The following is a 16,201-nucleotide window of genomic DNA, read 5'->3' as shown; positions in this document are numbered from 1 at the left end:
CTTTCTGCAGTAGGCACACCCACACACAGTCTACCCTTATCCTGAAGCCAGGCCAGCAAATTTCATCAGAGTTTGAGGGCACATTCCAGATAAGGCAAACACCCGAACAGACTGTGAAGCTGGGGCAGTGAAGAGTGTGGCCTGGACTAAAGAATCTATTGGGCCATATTTGGTGAATGGTTCCCCTTGATGGTTGCCTGGGCTACTTGCTGCTAAATTCAGCCTTGGGGATGAAGGAGAAATAGCGCTTTGACAGAATGAGTCCCGCAGGGCACTTCTGAGTATGATTCTGCACCACTGAATCCTACAGAGATAGTGAGAGGCCAGGCAGAACGAGTTTTCTTCAAACCACCATGGCAATCAAGGAGGGATTGGGGAGGGAGAAGAAGAGGCTTACTCTCTCCACTCAACTGGCTTTCGTTTTATTTTTGCAGGTGCCCACTTGCTCACTAGGAAACCTCTTCTGGGGGTCTGGCAGTAGGCACCAGCCTGTATCCTGAATAACTTTCCCTTCCTCTCCTCTCCAGCCCCTGAGGATCTGCTCCAGAAGATGTTCTGGTTGCTGCATGAGGCAGGAGAAGAGATGAGGAAGGTCCCCCTGTGCAAGCCGAAATCTATTGCATGAGTGGAATGGGTACAATCCACTGTATGGACCATGCTAAGAGGAAACAAAACAAAACAGTGAAAACTTCTGAACGTAACAGCTGCATTTGAAACCTTTTTTTTTTTAAAAGTACAGTTGTACCTCTGAAGTCGAATGGAATCTGTTCTGGAAGTCCATTCAACTTCCAAAATGTTCAGAAACCAAGGTGCGGCTTCCAATTGGCTGCAGGAAGCTCCTGCAGCCAATCAGAACCTGTGGAACCCATGTTGGACGTTTGGGTTCCAAAGAATGTTTGCAAACCGAAACAGTCACTTCTGGGTTTGTGGCGTTCGGGAGCCAAAACATTCAACTTGCAAGGTGCTCAGGCTCCAAGGTACGACTGTACTTTTATAATCCCCTGTATTTTGCAAAGATGTTAGCTGAGCTGACCACTCAAACAGGACACACTTTTTAAAATTAAAACCAAACAGGTTCACTCTGACGCCTTTACTGATTCTTTGATATCATCTTGTGGGCTCTCCTTCCTTGGAGGTTTTCAAGCAGAGGTTGGACGGCAATCTCTCCTGGATGCATGAGCTGAGATTGCTGCATTGCAGGGGGTTGGACTAGATGACCGCTGGGGTCCCCCCTTCCCACTCTACAAGCCTATGGCTGTCTGATCTTCAGCACCATCCTATTCATGTCTTCTAAGAAGGAAGTCTCATTGAACTCAGTGTGGCTTACTTCCAGGGAAGTGGTTATAGGGTTGCAGCCAAAGAGAAGGGGGGGGGGGGGAGAACTACCTTGGCCTCCACAATTTATTTCAGTCACAAATTATTGGAATCTTTCCCTGCTCAGAGCTTGTGCATCATTTGCAAGTCTAACAGAAAGATTAATTTAATAGACTGGATTGGCTTTTTTAAAAATTAAGTTATTTTCCCGAGTTGAAAGGGGATGTTTACTATAGTTACTATGGTAAGGGGGAGGGGGAGGGGCAAAGGAGCAAGACTTTCTTTCCTTTTCTGCTGGCAAGGTTTTTGGAGTGACAGATCTTTACAGAAAAGGATAGAAAAGGGGGTAAGAAAAACAGCGTTTGGCAGGAGGCCCTCAGACAGCCAATTTTTGCAGCAGTGGAGAGATGTAACAAATCACACAAGCGCACACACCCCTTTGCATTGTCCACACACGAGATGTGTGCAGATACACAAATGATTCACGCACCAAGGGCATCTGTATGATCAACTGCAGAGGAGCGTGATAAATACGATCTATCATATGCCTTTCTTCACCTGCACAGGCTCATTAAATAACCTCTGCTGAATTACATCTAGCATTCCAAACCTCTGAGCAACTTCAAGCAGCTGCCTTAGCTTAAAGAGAGAGAGACAGAGAGAAAAGTAAAACAAGAAACTTGCTGCACAGAGATCTTAAATTTCTTTCTTCAGAAATGTAAAACAACCCCCTCTTTCCCAAATAATCATCATCTGCGAATTTGTTACTTATGCCCTTGGATTGATGTGCCATCCTTCTCTCAAATTATCAGGGCCCTCAATAAACTATACAGTTTTAAACACAATAAAACAAGTACATAAAAATAAGCTGAATGCAGCAAATCTATAAAAACAAAATTAATATACACAGCAGAATAAAAAAGATCATCTCTAAAAAAGTTAATTTGGGGGGGAGGCACATGATTTTGGCTGGTGCCAGAAATATTTCTGAGTGGATGCCAGTCAAACCTTTCTAGCGACTGAGATTAAGTGGGCTGCAGTCAGTGGAAGCTTATGGCTTAATAAAGATGTTAGCCTTTAAGGCATCTTTGGAAGACACCTGAAGGCAGCCCTGTATAGGGAAGTTGTTAATGTTTAATGTTTTATTATGCTTTTATATTTGTTGGAAGCTGTGTAGAGTGGCTAGGGCAACCCAGTCAGATGATAGGTGGGTGTGTTTACAAATAATAATAAAAATATTGTAACAACAACAACAACAAGCCACAAGGCTGTTCATCCCCTCCACTCTGGGAAGAGCATTTCAAAGCTAGAGTCCCACCACCAAATATGTAATGACTCCAATAACAACTATCACCACACCTGAGATGGTGTCCTGGCTTCCTTTTTGGCTCCAACCAGGTGAAAATCTTTTTTTTTCCAGCCATGGTCTTAGGAGATCTATTAGTTTTACTACTTATTTTGTTTAATGCTTGCATATATTCTTTTACTATTCTGATAGGTAATACTACAGGTAATATTGTTTACCTATATAATATATAATTTAATTTACTCTTTATGTATTGTAAATGTTTTTCAATCCTTCTGAAAGATGTTCCAAAAGCTGTGCCTGAAGGATGGCTAATACATACCTTAAAGTCAAATTCATGTCCCCAAGTTTGTGAAATTTAATTTACATAGAGAGGAGGTGGGATATTTTCTTGGATGTAAGAATAAGCATCACATTTTTGGGAAACAAATATAGGGCACAATCCTGTCTACAGTTAAGCATGACCCCTCCCCACCAAGTTCACCATCCCATTGTGTTTTGTGCTGGATTGTATCCATGTTGTTCAAGACTGAAAAAAACCACTTCAAAAAGTCATACATTCACATTTTTGCAAAACATTTGATGGAGTGAGATGGACAGCAGACAGGCAATAAGAAAGAAGCAGAAGGGGGCAGTAACGTGGCTGGGCTATAGAGACAAATTCTCATTCAGAACATCTGAGCTTCTAACATTTTTTCCACATAAAAAAGCAAGCCTTTTGCTTCCATCCATGAGAACTAGAAACTTCTCCCCTAATGTTCAGAGCAAAGATTCTCAGGATTCCAGGTCATATTGCATGCAGATGTACAGTCATACCTCTGGTTAAGAACTTAATTTGTTCCGGAGGTCCGTTCTTAACCTGAAACTATTCTTAACCTGAGGTACCACTTTAGCTAATGGGGCCTGCTCCTGCTGCTGCACCACCGCACCGCGATTTCTGTTCTCATCCTGAAGTAAAGTTCTTAACCCTTGATACTATTTCTGGGTTAGCGGAGTCTGTAACCTGAAGCGTCTGTAACCCGAGGTACCACTGTACTCTGTCATTCTCTACTCTATTTTCCCATAGCTTGCCTGAATGTTGTTTTGGTCCACCTTAAAAAAACACACCCAAATGTGGCAGATGAATGAATTTTTGGCTCCCCTTATGGCAGAGACCTCTACAGCTTTTCCCTTCCTTCTCTCAGCCCCATGGATGCAGCAGGACTTTCTGGGAATTGTGAAAACAGACAGGCTGTTGAAAGCTGATCTTGAGCTTATAAGTGTCATTACTCATCTGTTAAGTTTTGCCGTGCTGGCTTGAGAGAACTCAACTCCCTCCATCCTCAAGTGTTTAAGAAATGGCCGTGTGCCAAGCACCAGCTGAAGAAAATCTTAAAGAAATCTGCCCCCCCTTTCTCTCCCCCCCCCCGTAACGTGTGGGTGGAAAAAGTTTTGCTTGGATCGCTTGCGGACAATAAACTAACAGCCACCTAAGCTAGTGGTAAGAATGCTAAGAATTGCATTGCCACATTAGACGAAGGTCCATCAAATTCAGCGAATCTTCTCAAGCAGTGGCTAGCTTTGAAAAGCTCATAAATAGGACGTGAAAGGGGTGAGCATCTGATGCTACACACCCCCAGGTTCTGGTACTTAGGGGTGTTACACTGGAGACTTTTAAAATATGAATTTTTCTGTTAGTTGTTATGTTGAATAGATGCTGACATTCCTATTCTCCTCAAATCTGTCTTAATACTTTAAAAAACCCCCACACATTTAATTTTAGTTAAAGCCATATAAGCCTTCACACATAACCACTGACAGGGTAATCTCAATTATCTCTCAACCATGATGCAGTACAGACACCACTAAGATGACATTTCAGTGATAAATAAGGGATGGGGATGTGTCTGCCTGCAAGGAGAAAGCAATCTTGCTCCACACCCATTCACAGAAGGCTCGGCCAAGATGTCCCCCACACCCTTGCAGGTTATGCACAGCTGTGGGTGAACTGAAAGGCTTCCCAACAATTTTAAAAAAAACAAAATTGTGCAACATATTGTCCTTTGAACAACTGGAAAAGCAAAATCCCTGAGATATCCCTGAAATGGACTAGAAACCAGTAAGTCGGGGGTGGAAACCTTTTTCTGCCTAAGGTCTCCATTACCTCATAGGCAACCGACCGGGGTGGGGGTGGGGGTGGATGGAGAAGACATCCGTGGTGGGCGGGACCTGAGGTTAAAGTGGGCGGAGTAACAGCTATAACACCTAACCTTTCTAAGGTAGGGTACATTCCAGCACGCAAGAAGCCACAGGTTCCTACTCGCATCTCTCTCTAGGAGCGAGCCGGCAGTAAATGACACCGTGCCAGTTATTAACAACAACAACAATTGTACACTGGTACCTCAGTTTACAGGTTCACAGGATAAAACCACAATATAAAATCACAAAATACATAATCAAAATAAAAACAAGAACAACCCAATAACCCCCTCCACACACACTCATTTTAAAAGGGCATTGAATGTCAGTCAACCAAAGGCCTGGTTAAAGAGGAACGTTTTTGCCTGGCCAGTTGAGGTGATTAGCAAAAACAGTATCTGCACAGACGTGGCTGAGAATCATGAACACAACAACTCTTCCCTAGTACGTCTTGCCTCCGAGAAGCAGTTGCCGAGGCTGAAGGTCCCCGTCTCCCCACAGCTGCCTAAGTCTCCTCCTCTCCAGGGGTTTCCCCAGCAATCGGAGACTACATCCATGCGTCACCTCTCCTCCTTCCTTTTCATGCCTCTTCTGGTTCTGGGAGATTCGGGGGGGGGGGGGGAGCTTGTTGCAGCAGGAGAGGGAGACACCCGTGACTCTTCCCCAGCCTGACTCATCTCTGCCTCTTAGCCTCCCTCCTGCTTCAGCTTCAGCCTCTGATTCTGGACTTCTTTCTGACACACACTCTCCCAGCTCACTGCCCCTCCAAGCTTCCAACACCTCCTCTTCTCAGTCTTCTCCTTCTGACCACTCACTGTCGTCCTACCACCACTCCCCTGCCTCTGAGCTGCCTTCTCTGGGTGGATCACCAGCTGGTTCCTCCCACCATTCCTCCGTATCCAACCAGCCCATAACACCAGGCAAGTGATTGGCAGCATCACAGTTCAAGGACACATTCCTGATTAGCAAAGGCACTCAAAGAAAGGCGCAGGGTAAAGGCTGATAAAAGGTGGGGACTGGAGGGAGGGGGCCCCAGCTGGCCCCCAAGCCTGAGGTTTCCTACTCCTGCAATGAGCACAACTTAGTGGAGGAGGTGTGGAAATACCTGCTTGTACAGAAAGGCTGCCTGAAATAAGGCAGCAGTGGTCGGTAGTAGAGAGAAGTCAGCATGTGAACCCAGCTTGAGTTGGAGCCAACGGAAAGGAAATATGCACCCCGGAAATCTGAGCTGAAGAGGTATTGTTTTGCAGCTTCATTTCTCCCTCTTATGTCCGGAAAGATGGGAGTAAGCTGGCACTCTTGATATCTAGGCCACATTGGAATACTGGGTTCAAGAACGGAGGTGTGAGAATGAATGAAAGGGCATCAGAAAGGGGGAACCCCAAGCAGAACAGATAGTAAATTTTCTATACAATGTGAGGCACAGAAAAAAGCAGCAAAAACCTGTTACCTGAGTTTGTCTGCTATAAATATCACCCTCCTCTCTAGCAGCAGGGAAGCAAAGACTCTGCTTAAGTGCCGGATGCTGAGCGAGGAGAACAGGGACTCAAAGTCAACGTGCTCGAGCCTCGAGTCAAGTGGTCGGCGCAGCTCTATCACCTGAAAAGGATGAAGAATGCAGAGGGAGTCTGTTTTGTGCATAAAAAGGTTCAACCCCCAACATCTCCAGGTAGGGCTAGCAGGGTCCTCTCTCTGAAACACACTGGAGGTCTGCTTTCAGTCAGTGCAGACCATACTGAGCTTGATGGACCAATGGCCTGGCCTGGTATAAAGGCGGCTTCCTATGATGGCAAAAGTCTGGCGCCTAAAATCTCACCCGAGGTACTTAAGGAGCCATCTCTGCCTGCTAACATTGACTTCTCTTTGGACTACCACTCTACTTGCTGCCTCACTCTGGTTTTGAGCTTACTTCTGTCCCAGAGCCAGGTAGGAAGTTCTTGATGCTGATGGTTCGGCCCAGAGCTGGAAAAGGCGCCTCCATCACGCTTCTCATAAGGGGCTGTACCAAAGCGGGGGAAATCCCACGCCTTTTCTCAACCTCATCCAAGATCTAAAAAGGCAGAAAAGCTGGTAAGTATAACAAATAATATCTTCTACAAAAGACATATCCGTTTGTCCTCTCCTCTTACTGAGTTCCCACTTCTCTTTTCGTTTTTCCTCTCTCTTTAGGATGCAACAAGACATTCTTTCTTCAAAAAAAAATCTAACTTTGGGAGATTCTAATCCAATAATAATAATAATAATAAATTTTATTTATATCCCGCCCTCCCCAGCCGAAGCCGGGCTCAGGGCGGCTAACAACACTAAAATAGTGCAACATTATAAAAACATCATAAGAATTAATTAAAATCAAAATTGATGGCAACCATAAACTAAAGTATTGTAAAGATTGCCAAAGGAGGGAGTCAGGCTGTGCCCTAACCAAAGGCCTGGTGGAACAGCTCTGTCTTGCAGGCCCTGCGGAAAGATGTCAAGTCCTGCAGGGCCCTTGTCTCTTGTGACAGAGCGTTCCACCAGGTTGGAGCCGCAGCCGAAAAAGCCCTGGCTCTAGTTGAGGCCAGCCTAACCTCTCTGTGGCCTGGGACCTTCAAGATGTTTTTATTTGACGACCGTAAGTTCCTCTGTGGGGAATGATTTCTTGTTTGTTTTTTTAAAAAAAGAGGAATAGAGGGGAGAGGATTCATAACATATTTCAAGAGCTGTCTCTTAGATATACTTAAGAATTAAACCACAAAAAAAGCTGGTGAATCTTAAGAACTTTGGAAAAAGTCCTTATTTCATACTTGCTAATAACTACGGCAAGGTTATCCACATAAGACTTAACAGACGTACAGTGGCACCTTGGTTCTCGAATGGCTTAGTTGTCGAACAACTTGGAACCCAAACGCTGCAAACCTGGAATTAAGTGTTCCAGTTTGCAAACTTTTCGGAAGCCGAAATGTTACAGTTCGGATTTGAGTGCCACACTTCCTTTCTGAGTGCTACGCTGAAGTCTGTCTGTGTTTGCTATTTATTTTAGGGGTTGTTTTTAAAAGTCTGGAATGGATTAATCCATTTTGCATTACTTTCTATGGGAAAGTGCACCTTGGTTTTGGAACGTTTTGGTTTTGGAACGGACTTCCAGAATGGATTAAGTTTGAGAACCAAGGTACCACTGTTTTCTTTGCAAATTGAAGTCCAGGACCACTGGGCTATTGAGAGAGATAATCCACATAAACGTTCTCATGGAATCAGAAAACAGGCGAGGGCAAGTCTCTATTCTCCACCCTGCTCTAAATGATGTCCCAGAAGCATAAACCATCATCTTCATCCAGCGCCCCCTTTATGTATAGCCCACATCGTCCATCTCCTTCTCAATCTACCTTAGAAAAGAGGTTGAAGCATCCAAGACGGCTCACAATGCAGTAAACTTCAGGAAGTCGCTTCCCTTTCCCACTGGGCTTTCAAGAGAGACAGAAAAAAACACACCCACACAGATGCACAGTAGTTAACAAGGAGAAACAAGTCGGTGTTCAGCACAGAAGTCAGCTTCACCCAAACTAATTCCCCTTCCGAAAGCTTGAAAATATGAAAGAAACATTATTCACGTTTTCTAGAAATCTCATTACTTCTCCAACTAAATGATACTGAATACTGAAAGTTCGTAGCATCTTAAAGAGACATGGTTACTTGGGTCTGGTTGCAAAAAGGAAATTGTGGTACTGTGATGAAATACTGAAAGCTATAATAATAATAACAATAATAAAAGTGTGAGATAAACATATGAACAGTTTGTTCTGGACATTTCCTTATCATCACCAACACTAGATTTATAGCACAGTATCAAGCAGCAGGAGCAATTGGTGGTTTTGATACTTGGCTGGAACACAGTGTGTCTAGCTTAACCTAGGACGGAACAATTACAATGGGTTGTATCCAACCAAGTTCTTCTCAAGAGCTGACTCACTGAATTTAATGGACCTAAATTAGTCATGTCTATTAGTGCCAATGGCTGTACTCAAGAGTATGACTAACTATGAATAGGACCCTGTGTTTAATTGGTTCAAGGAATCTGATGGCTTTGCTCACCCCCCCCCAAATAATCCAAAATTAGGGTGCAATTCAAACTCTTTTTGCATCAGGTTTCACAGCAGTTCTGGGGGTGGGGAGAAGCTGTGATATGCTTGTGTCGGGCTGGATTGCAGCAACAGCAGCAACAACTGAAGATTCCTCCTCTTGCCTTCTAATCTGGCTGGTGTGCATGGCAGGGGCATGGGTGCGAGTGTTGCCCTGCTGCTCCACTGAGGCCACTGGGCAGAGGTTGAGGTGAGGAATGAACCTTGGAAGTTGATTCCAAGAAATAATAAAAAAAACTTATATTCCATACACCACTGATGAATCTGGAAAAATGGTTTCTGTTTTCTCAAAAAGGTTTACACCCTAAAATATATAGCAGATCAACTTCATTTTAGATTAAAAAGGAGACAGATTCCAGGTACATTTGGTGGTAGTGTAAACTTATAGAAAGTTTTTTTTTAAACTATGGTAATTTTAATAAAGGATGTTACTGGGTGTAAACTTCTGTGTGATCCAGAAGGATTTCTTTTGAGAGTCTTTGAAAATGCAGTCAGCTTGTTTCAAACTAAACACTGCCAAGTTTGTTTGGGTTTGGATGCCACGATGAGCTGTGGCTAACCAAAAGTAGAAACAAGAGCTTCCCAACTCCTCCTTGCTGCACCAGAAAAGGAGAGGGTGGGGGGAATAAAGTAAAAAGGTAAAGGACCCCTGGATGATAAAGTCCAGTCAAAGGCGACTATGGGGTGTGGCACTCATCTCGCTTCAGGCCGAGGGAGCTGGCATTTGTCCATAGACAGCTTTCCGGGTCATGTGGCCAGCATGACTAAATGGCTTCTGGCACAACGGGACACCATGACAAAAGCCAGAGCGCACGGAAACACCGTTTACCTTCCTACTGTAGTGGTACCTATTTATCTACTCACACTGGTATGTTTTCAAACTGCTAGGTTGGCAGAAGCTGGGACAGAGCAATGGGAGCTCACTCCGTTGCTGGGATTCGAACCACCAACCTTCCAATCGGCAAGTCTAAGAGGCTTAGTGGTTTAGACCACAGCGCCACCTGTGTCCCTAGCGCTAGCCTGAGGGAAGGTGGGGCTTGTCCCCATCAAAATAAACTTAGGCCTATTTTTACATCTAAACACAGCCATTCTGCGGGCAGATTTGTTCAGTTACCTTTTTCACTTTGGAAAAGAGGTGAGTGTTGACAGCACAGAAGGGTTGCTACCTTTTTTTGATACCATGCTGTTTTTAGAAGGGTTTTCTTTTTATTATTCTTAAAGATAGTTACCAGTAGCCTTCTGCAGTATCCAAACCTTCGACTGCCATCTTCACTAGTCAAGACAAATGAGAAAGTCTCACTGAAAGGACAGAGATAAATAGAAGATAAAAATGACTTCTGCCTTGACAAGCCTTTCTTTTACACATACAGTGGTACCTCGGGTTACATACGCTTCAGGTTACATATGCTTCAGGTTACAGACTCCGCTAACCCAGAAATAGTGCTTCAGGTTAAGAACTTTGCTTCAGGATGAGAACAGAAATCGTGCTCCGGCGGTGCGGCAGCAGTGGGAGGCCCCATTAGCTAAAGTGGTGCTTCAGGTTAAGAACAATTTCAGGTTAAGTACGGACCTCCGGAATGAATTAAGTACTTAACCCGAGGTACCACTGTACTTTAGTAGGAGAGTTGGGAAACCTTTGGCCCTCCAGATGTTGCCAAACTACAACTCCCATCGTTCTTAGCCCTGCTTGCTGGGGCTGATGGGAGTTATGGGAATTTCTGAAACTGCCCTTCAGATTGCTAGAAGGGAGCTCTATGTTTGAATGCTAGGTCGGTAGAAGGAGTGTACTTGGGTATCTTGTCTTTCTTACAAGTCGGTTAGGGCAGCATAAACGGGACCCAGCTTATCTTCACAACAACCCTATGAAGTAGGTGAGGCTGAAAGATCGAGACTGGCTCATAGACACCCAGCAATCATCAGGGATGAGTGGGGGATTTTAGCCTGGATCTCCAAGCCTGAAACTGTCACCCTGCGATGGGCATATGATGGCTATCCAGAGGTTACTGGTCTCCATCGCCATCAACCGCCATCAACCGCCAGCCAGCATGGCCAACAGCAAGGGATGATGGGAGTTGTAGTCTGGTGGCAACATCTAGAGGGCCACAGGTTCCCCATCCCTGCTCTAACCACTACACAACTCAGGGGATAAAGGTTCCAGGTTGGCCATCTGTACCACGCCCACCTGCAAGCTTCCTAAAGGTTGGCCACTTGGTTGTGCTAGATTAGGTGGTCTTCTAACCTGAATCTGGGACAAGACAATTGTTTTGGTTTTCTCTCCTTGGCCTTACATAAAGTGAGCTCGCTTCTCCAGCTGGTTTCTTCTGTTTGAGCCTCACTGTTCCCCACTGGGCAGCACTATTTTGGATGACGGGAAGGTGCTATTGGTGGGTGAGAGAGAGAGAGAGAGCGGAAGAAAGAAAAACCTCTGATGCAACTTGCCTGCTAAACTGGCAGACGGGTGTCCAGTCTTTAGCGTCAGGGAAGCAAAACTGAGGGATGGCTTTTAGCTGGTCCTCTGCTTCCCTCATGAATTTGAAGGAACGTTCAAGCTAGTGGAAAAAGGAGATTAGTTTCAGATTAGTGAAGAAGACAGTGAAACAGCTTGAAGGACTGCCCTCTCTGCCCAGCTCTGAGATAAAACAAAGAGGTGATGGCAGAGACTGAGCTTCTGCCTGGACAGCTGCTTGTCTAGCGTACCTGATCTTCGCATATTTCCCCCTCCAGTTGCCAACCAAAGCTTATGGATTCTTCCATGCAGTCAGCTTCAAAATGCATCAAGTTCCTTGGCGCCATCCCTACCACACCATCAGAGGTAATGCTGACATTTTAAAAGCCATACCTTCAGTTAGGGGGCTTGGTGATCTAAGAACAGAGGGACCTGCCTTACACCAGGTAAAGACTGCTGGTCCTCTGTGTCCAGTGCTGTTTTCTCTAAGAAGTACCAGCTTTCTAAAGGCCTCAGTCAGAGGACTTTCCCATCACCTGCTACCTCATTCTCTTTAACTGGAGACAAAGGATTGAAACAAGGACCCAGGGCCGGATTTAGGTTTGATGGGGCCCTAAGCTACTGAAGGTAATGGGGCCCTTTATATGTCCAGCTGTCCTTTGTCAACAAAAAAATGCCACTGTTTTTTTGTGTTGAATATATGCTATATGGTAATTTATGGACCTAATAGGTATCTAAAGTCATTTGCACATAACAAAATATGTATTTTATCAAAGTAATTGTTGAACTTATTTTATATTTTGGAAATGTACATCCAGTTTTTGTCCTTTAATTTTTTTGGGGGGGCCCCAAGCTACTGTATAGCTTGTTTAGCTTATAATCTGGCACTGCAAGGACCCATTACATGCGAAGTATGTGTAACTCTATTGGATCATCCCCTCTTTGGATATTTCCAACCATATCTCTGAAGCAAGTACTTCTCACCCCAGGAAAAAGAAAATCCTTGTGGTTTCTCTGTCCAGCTACCAACTTGAGGTGACCAAAGTCTGCAAGAGCACCTTCACTCACATGGCCCACCTTTAATGGAAACTGCTGGGTGACTTCAGGGACATATGGGGCACAAGCCTGCTTCTTGTGCAACGAGACCACTACAAAGTACTCAAAGAGTTGCCTTTCTTGGTACTCGATGAGATCCCGCTCCAAGGTTTGGTATCTGGGGGCTTGTTTCAGGCGAGACTTCACATGGACCAGGCGCTGGCTGTGAGCTATACAAAGACAGGCAAAGGAAGTCAGGTTTGTGTCACTGTTTTGCATACTTAGTATTCCCATAATGCTTTGAAGTCCCTCCACCCCTTTTCTCAATGTATTCTCCATGATCTAAAGGGTTTGGTATTACTTCATGCCATGATGAGGACATAAAAATGTCCAAACTATGCCACAGAACTGCAAAGTGACATTATATGGAGGGCAAAGATGAAATGTAATATTAGAAGTCATTGTACCATGAACTTTGTGGTATAACGGGGGAGAGAGAGCGAGCAAAGTGACATACAGTCGGAGGAGTCAAAGCATATCAGGAGTTGAGCATGTATATATTTAACTGCATAATTCAAGATCATTTTCTGAAAAGAAAAATATAAAAGGCTAAAAATATTTTCTGTGTTGGTTTAATGGTACCATTAATTTTTATAAATTGGCTGGATCCAAACTATGTTCACTGCAGTTAGTTGTTAATATTGCAATCAATGGACCTTAATTACAACTTACTTTTCACATTGATTTCAGTGGGACCTACATGCAAGTCACTTAGCCTGACCCAACCCATTAAGTCTACAAATTATTAAATAAAACAGGCATATTAAACACCCCCACCCAAATGTGATTTTCCCACGCTCTGATCCTTTGGCAGGCCCCTCCCCCGCTTCATTACATGTGCACGTGCATACAGAAAAGAAAATTAAGTCCGAATCCAAAATATTAAGGTAGAACCTTATTTCCACCTTATCAAGGTTGTAAACCTGAATGCATGCACTCAGGAGGGAGTAGAACCCAGGGAATATGTTAAGACTTATTTCTCATTAGACCTGTACAGGGATGCACTACACATGAGTTGCAAAGATAATGAGCTTCTCTGCAAACTGTGATTCTGGAGAGCAGCATCGGCTGTGTAGCTCTCAGAAAGCTAGGTAAATTGCATGTTCATTTTTACAGTATCTGAATGTCTATGCAAGCAGAAAAATAAATCTTGGTGCCTTTGGGAAAGAAAGAGTCTTGGGTGCAAATCATTCCTCAAACCCATAACTTCCATTGCAAAAATCTGCCTCTTTCAAGTGAATTGATATGAGTTTTGAAATAGTTTGTTTTGTGCTTTGACTTTTGCAAATTAATAAAAATTACGCATGAAAAAAAAAAGCAAAAATCTGCCTCTCTTTTGCTCACACTCTTGCTTTCTTACCTTTAAGCTTCTCTTCAGTGTCGCTGTCCGATTCACTATTCTCATCTGTAACTAGCAGAAAATAGAGAGGAAGAGAATAAAGATCTTCCACACTTTACAAACAAAAATAGTAACTGCCTCCTAAATCAAAACGCAGATGCCCTTCAAGACACTCATTTCCCTGAATTTTGTGGTGCAGCCCTCCAACCAAATAATATGTACAAAACTTGTAATATTAAAGTGTGCATAAAGATGCACATAGAAATGAAAATAACATACAGAAAAACACATTAGGAGAAATGGCTCACAAAAAAGGTGTATGCTAGGCAGTAATTGCACACAAAAATGTATATATTGAGAAGGACTTCCTCAAAACAAATAAATCAAAAACTGATGCAGAAAAGTGCAGACCTGAACTTACGATTAGAAAACTGAGAAACTGAAGGTGTGTTTGAGTGTTTGCCAGAACGGGCATACAGTCAAAGTGGGGGGGGGGGGAGTGAGACACTCACACAAGCCCTGACCCCAACACCCTCACATGCATCACACCCCTTATTAGTTCCCGACCATCCCAGTGATGAGTGGAGAAGATCCACAGGGAGCTTCCACTTGCATTCACTTGAACACATGCCAACGCCTTGAACACTCACGACCTTTGTTTATCCCCAATGCACATGGGCACTTATGTGCAGGCTGCCCCCGTCCACAGATACAGAGCTGGCAGGCTCAGTGCATGAATGCACCTTGAGAAATAAGACAGATTTGTTCAGCCCTTTCAGCTATTTAATATTAGAAAGAGCGGTGGCGGTGTGGGGGGGGGACAAGAACAAAACCACAATGAACCCCCAAACACAGTTCAAGCAAACACCCCAAAGCCTTTCTGTCCCTTCTCTACAAATTTCCTCCTTACCTCTTCCTGAGCTGCTCTCTGTGGACTGTGACAACCTCTTGACTCGCTTCTTCCCTCTTCGCGCTTCATAGATGGCATTGATTTTTAACACCAGCTGCTTAACGTAGAGAAGAAAAGTCAGCGCTTTCTCCATCCACAAGTCAAGGTAACTGAAAATCCTTTCTCCCTTCCTGCTTCTTTCCTCACAGTTATTTTCCTTTGGCCCTTTCTAGCCTTCTGCTCCAAGTATTCTTTCTCTTGGTGAGAATCTTCCACAATTCTGTATTTTTTTATTTTTCTTAAAGTAGTGTGCAAGTTAAGCAAATTTTAGAAAAACATTTAATCCACACAGCTAATTTGTAAAATACCTTTAATCTGTAAATTTGGGATGTGAAACTGACTCTCTCCGGTTTGGTGAAGGTAGGCTTACCAGGTGCATTTAACATGTATATTTTACCTTCCTGCACATACTATTTAATGTACATTTAACCTGCATAGATAATTTGGAATGTGCTATTACTTTGGAGGTATTTTTCTTCCAATTTAGACTTAAAGTAATGGATCAAGGGCCTTCTTTACACATCACAAACTTCGATTCTTACCTTAGGTCTTGTATGGAGAACTTGTTGCTCTCCAGATGTTGCCCGAGAACAATTCCCAACCTCCCTGACCATTGGCCTTGCTGTCTGGAGTTGAAATAAACTGGAGCCCACCAACATCTGGAGAGCCACCAGTTCTCCACCTTCTGACTTAGGTACATCAGTCATACATCCTTTCACAAGACTGGCTCAACCCAAAGCGGGGAGGGGGAACATGTGATCCATTTTACATCCACAATAGGTGGTTATTTCAATAGCAGACAACTTAAATTTACAACTTCATCTCACAATGATCCATAAAGTTTTTGGCTGGGCCCGTACGGAGTGAACAGAAATTAAAATTCCAAGCCCTTCAGCATATCCTGTTATGGTTGATGACATCATATCCATATGCTTATTCTCAATCTTCACTATCTGCCTGCCCCCCCCTAAAAAAACAATAACTGAGAGAGAGAGAATATCTGTGTGGGTTACCTTAGGAATTTTTCTCCTCCTCTTGCCACTTTGAGTATCACCCAAGGAGAAGAAAGTATCATCAGGGCTACTAGGGGTGGAAGGGGGACTGATTCTGGAAGGAGAACATGTCCCGTCTCGGTTTGATTTCCGTATGTCTAATAACTTGAAACTCCGCCGTTCCGAATTCTGCCGAAAGAAGATGGGCTTGGAGAGCAGCTGCGTAGGCCAGACAGGAACAGGGAAAAAACAGGCGGCAGCATTTAATCGGAGCTGTTGCATTTCTCCACGGCAGAAGTAACTCCCACCCCAAGCGGGCAAAGCAGAAACGTTAGTTACCATACTTCTTGGCAGGTTATCTCTGGCCTAATAAATTTCAGCAGATACTTTGATTTTCACAGGAAGGCCCAGCAAGATAATAGGAGAGACTCTGATTCCACATCGTGACAAACTCACAGCGGAGTCTC

General features: G+C 43.9%; 1 protein-coding gene across 7 annotated transcripts in view; it reads right to left on the bottom strand.

Moving 5' to 3' along the window:
• The window catches only part of DENND2A (DENN domain containing 2A), a 76,221-nt gene that overhangs the window by 12,781 nt on the left and 47,239 nt on the right, over positions 1-16,201 (bottom strand). Inside the window, exons 6-14 of one of the 7 annotated variants that reach the window (XM_083461908.1) lie at positions 15,756-15,953; positions 14,704-14,800; positions 13,815-13,865; positions 12,428-12,624; positions 11,353-11,462; positions 10,143-10,212; positions 8,161-8,238; positions 6,708-6,848; positions 6,249-6,397 (exon numbers count right to left, since the gene is read on the bottom strand). In XM_083461908.1, coding sequence (XP_083318034.1) covers positions 6,249-6,397; positions 6,708-6,848; positions 8,161-8,238; positions 10,143-10,212; positions 11,353-11,462; positions 12,428-12,624; positions 13,815-13,865; positions 14,704-14,800; positions 15,756-15,953 — 1,091 coding nt within the window. Of the gene's footprint in view, positions 1-6,248; positions 6,398-6,707; positions 6,849-8,160; positions 8,239-10,142; positions 10,213-11,348; positions 11,463-12,427; positions 12,625-13,814; positions 13,866-14,703; positions 14,801-15,755; positions 15,954-16,201 lie in introns of all 7 variants that reach the window. The other 6 variants (XM_083461911.1, XM_083461907.1, XM_083461913.1 and 3 more) reach the window with 6 other exon arrangements.

Source organism: Podarcis liolepis (assembly GCF_965112155.1).
Source record: "Podarcis liolepis genome assembly, chromosome: 10".
In the NCBI taxonomy this organism is placed as follows: Eukaryota; Metazoa; Chordata; class Lepidosauria; order Squamata; family Lacertidae; genus Podarcis; species Podarcis liolepis.
Note: the sequence above shows the minus strand (reverse complement) of the source record. Positions and strands in the feature narration are given on the sequence as shown.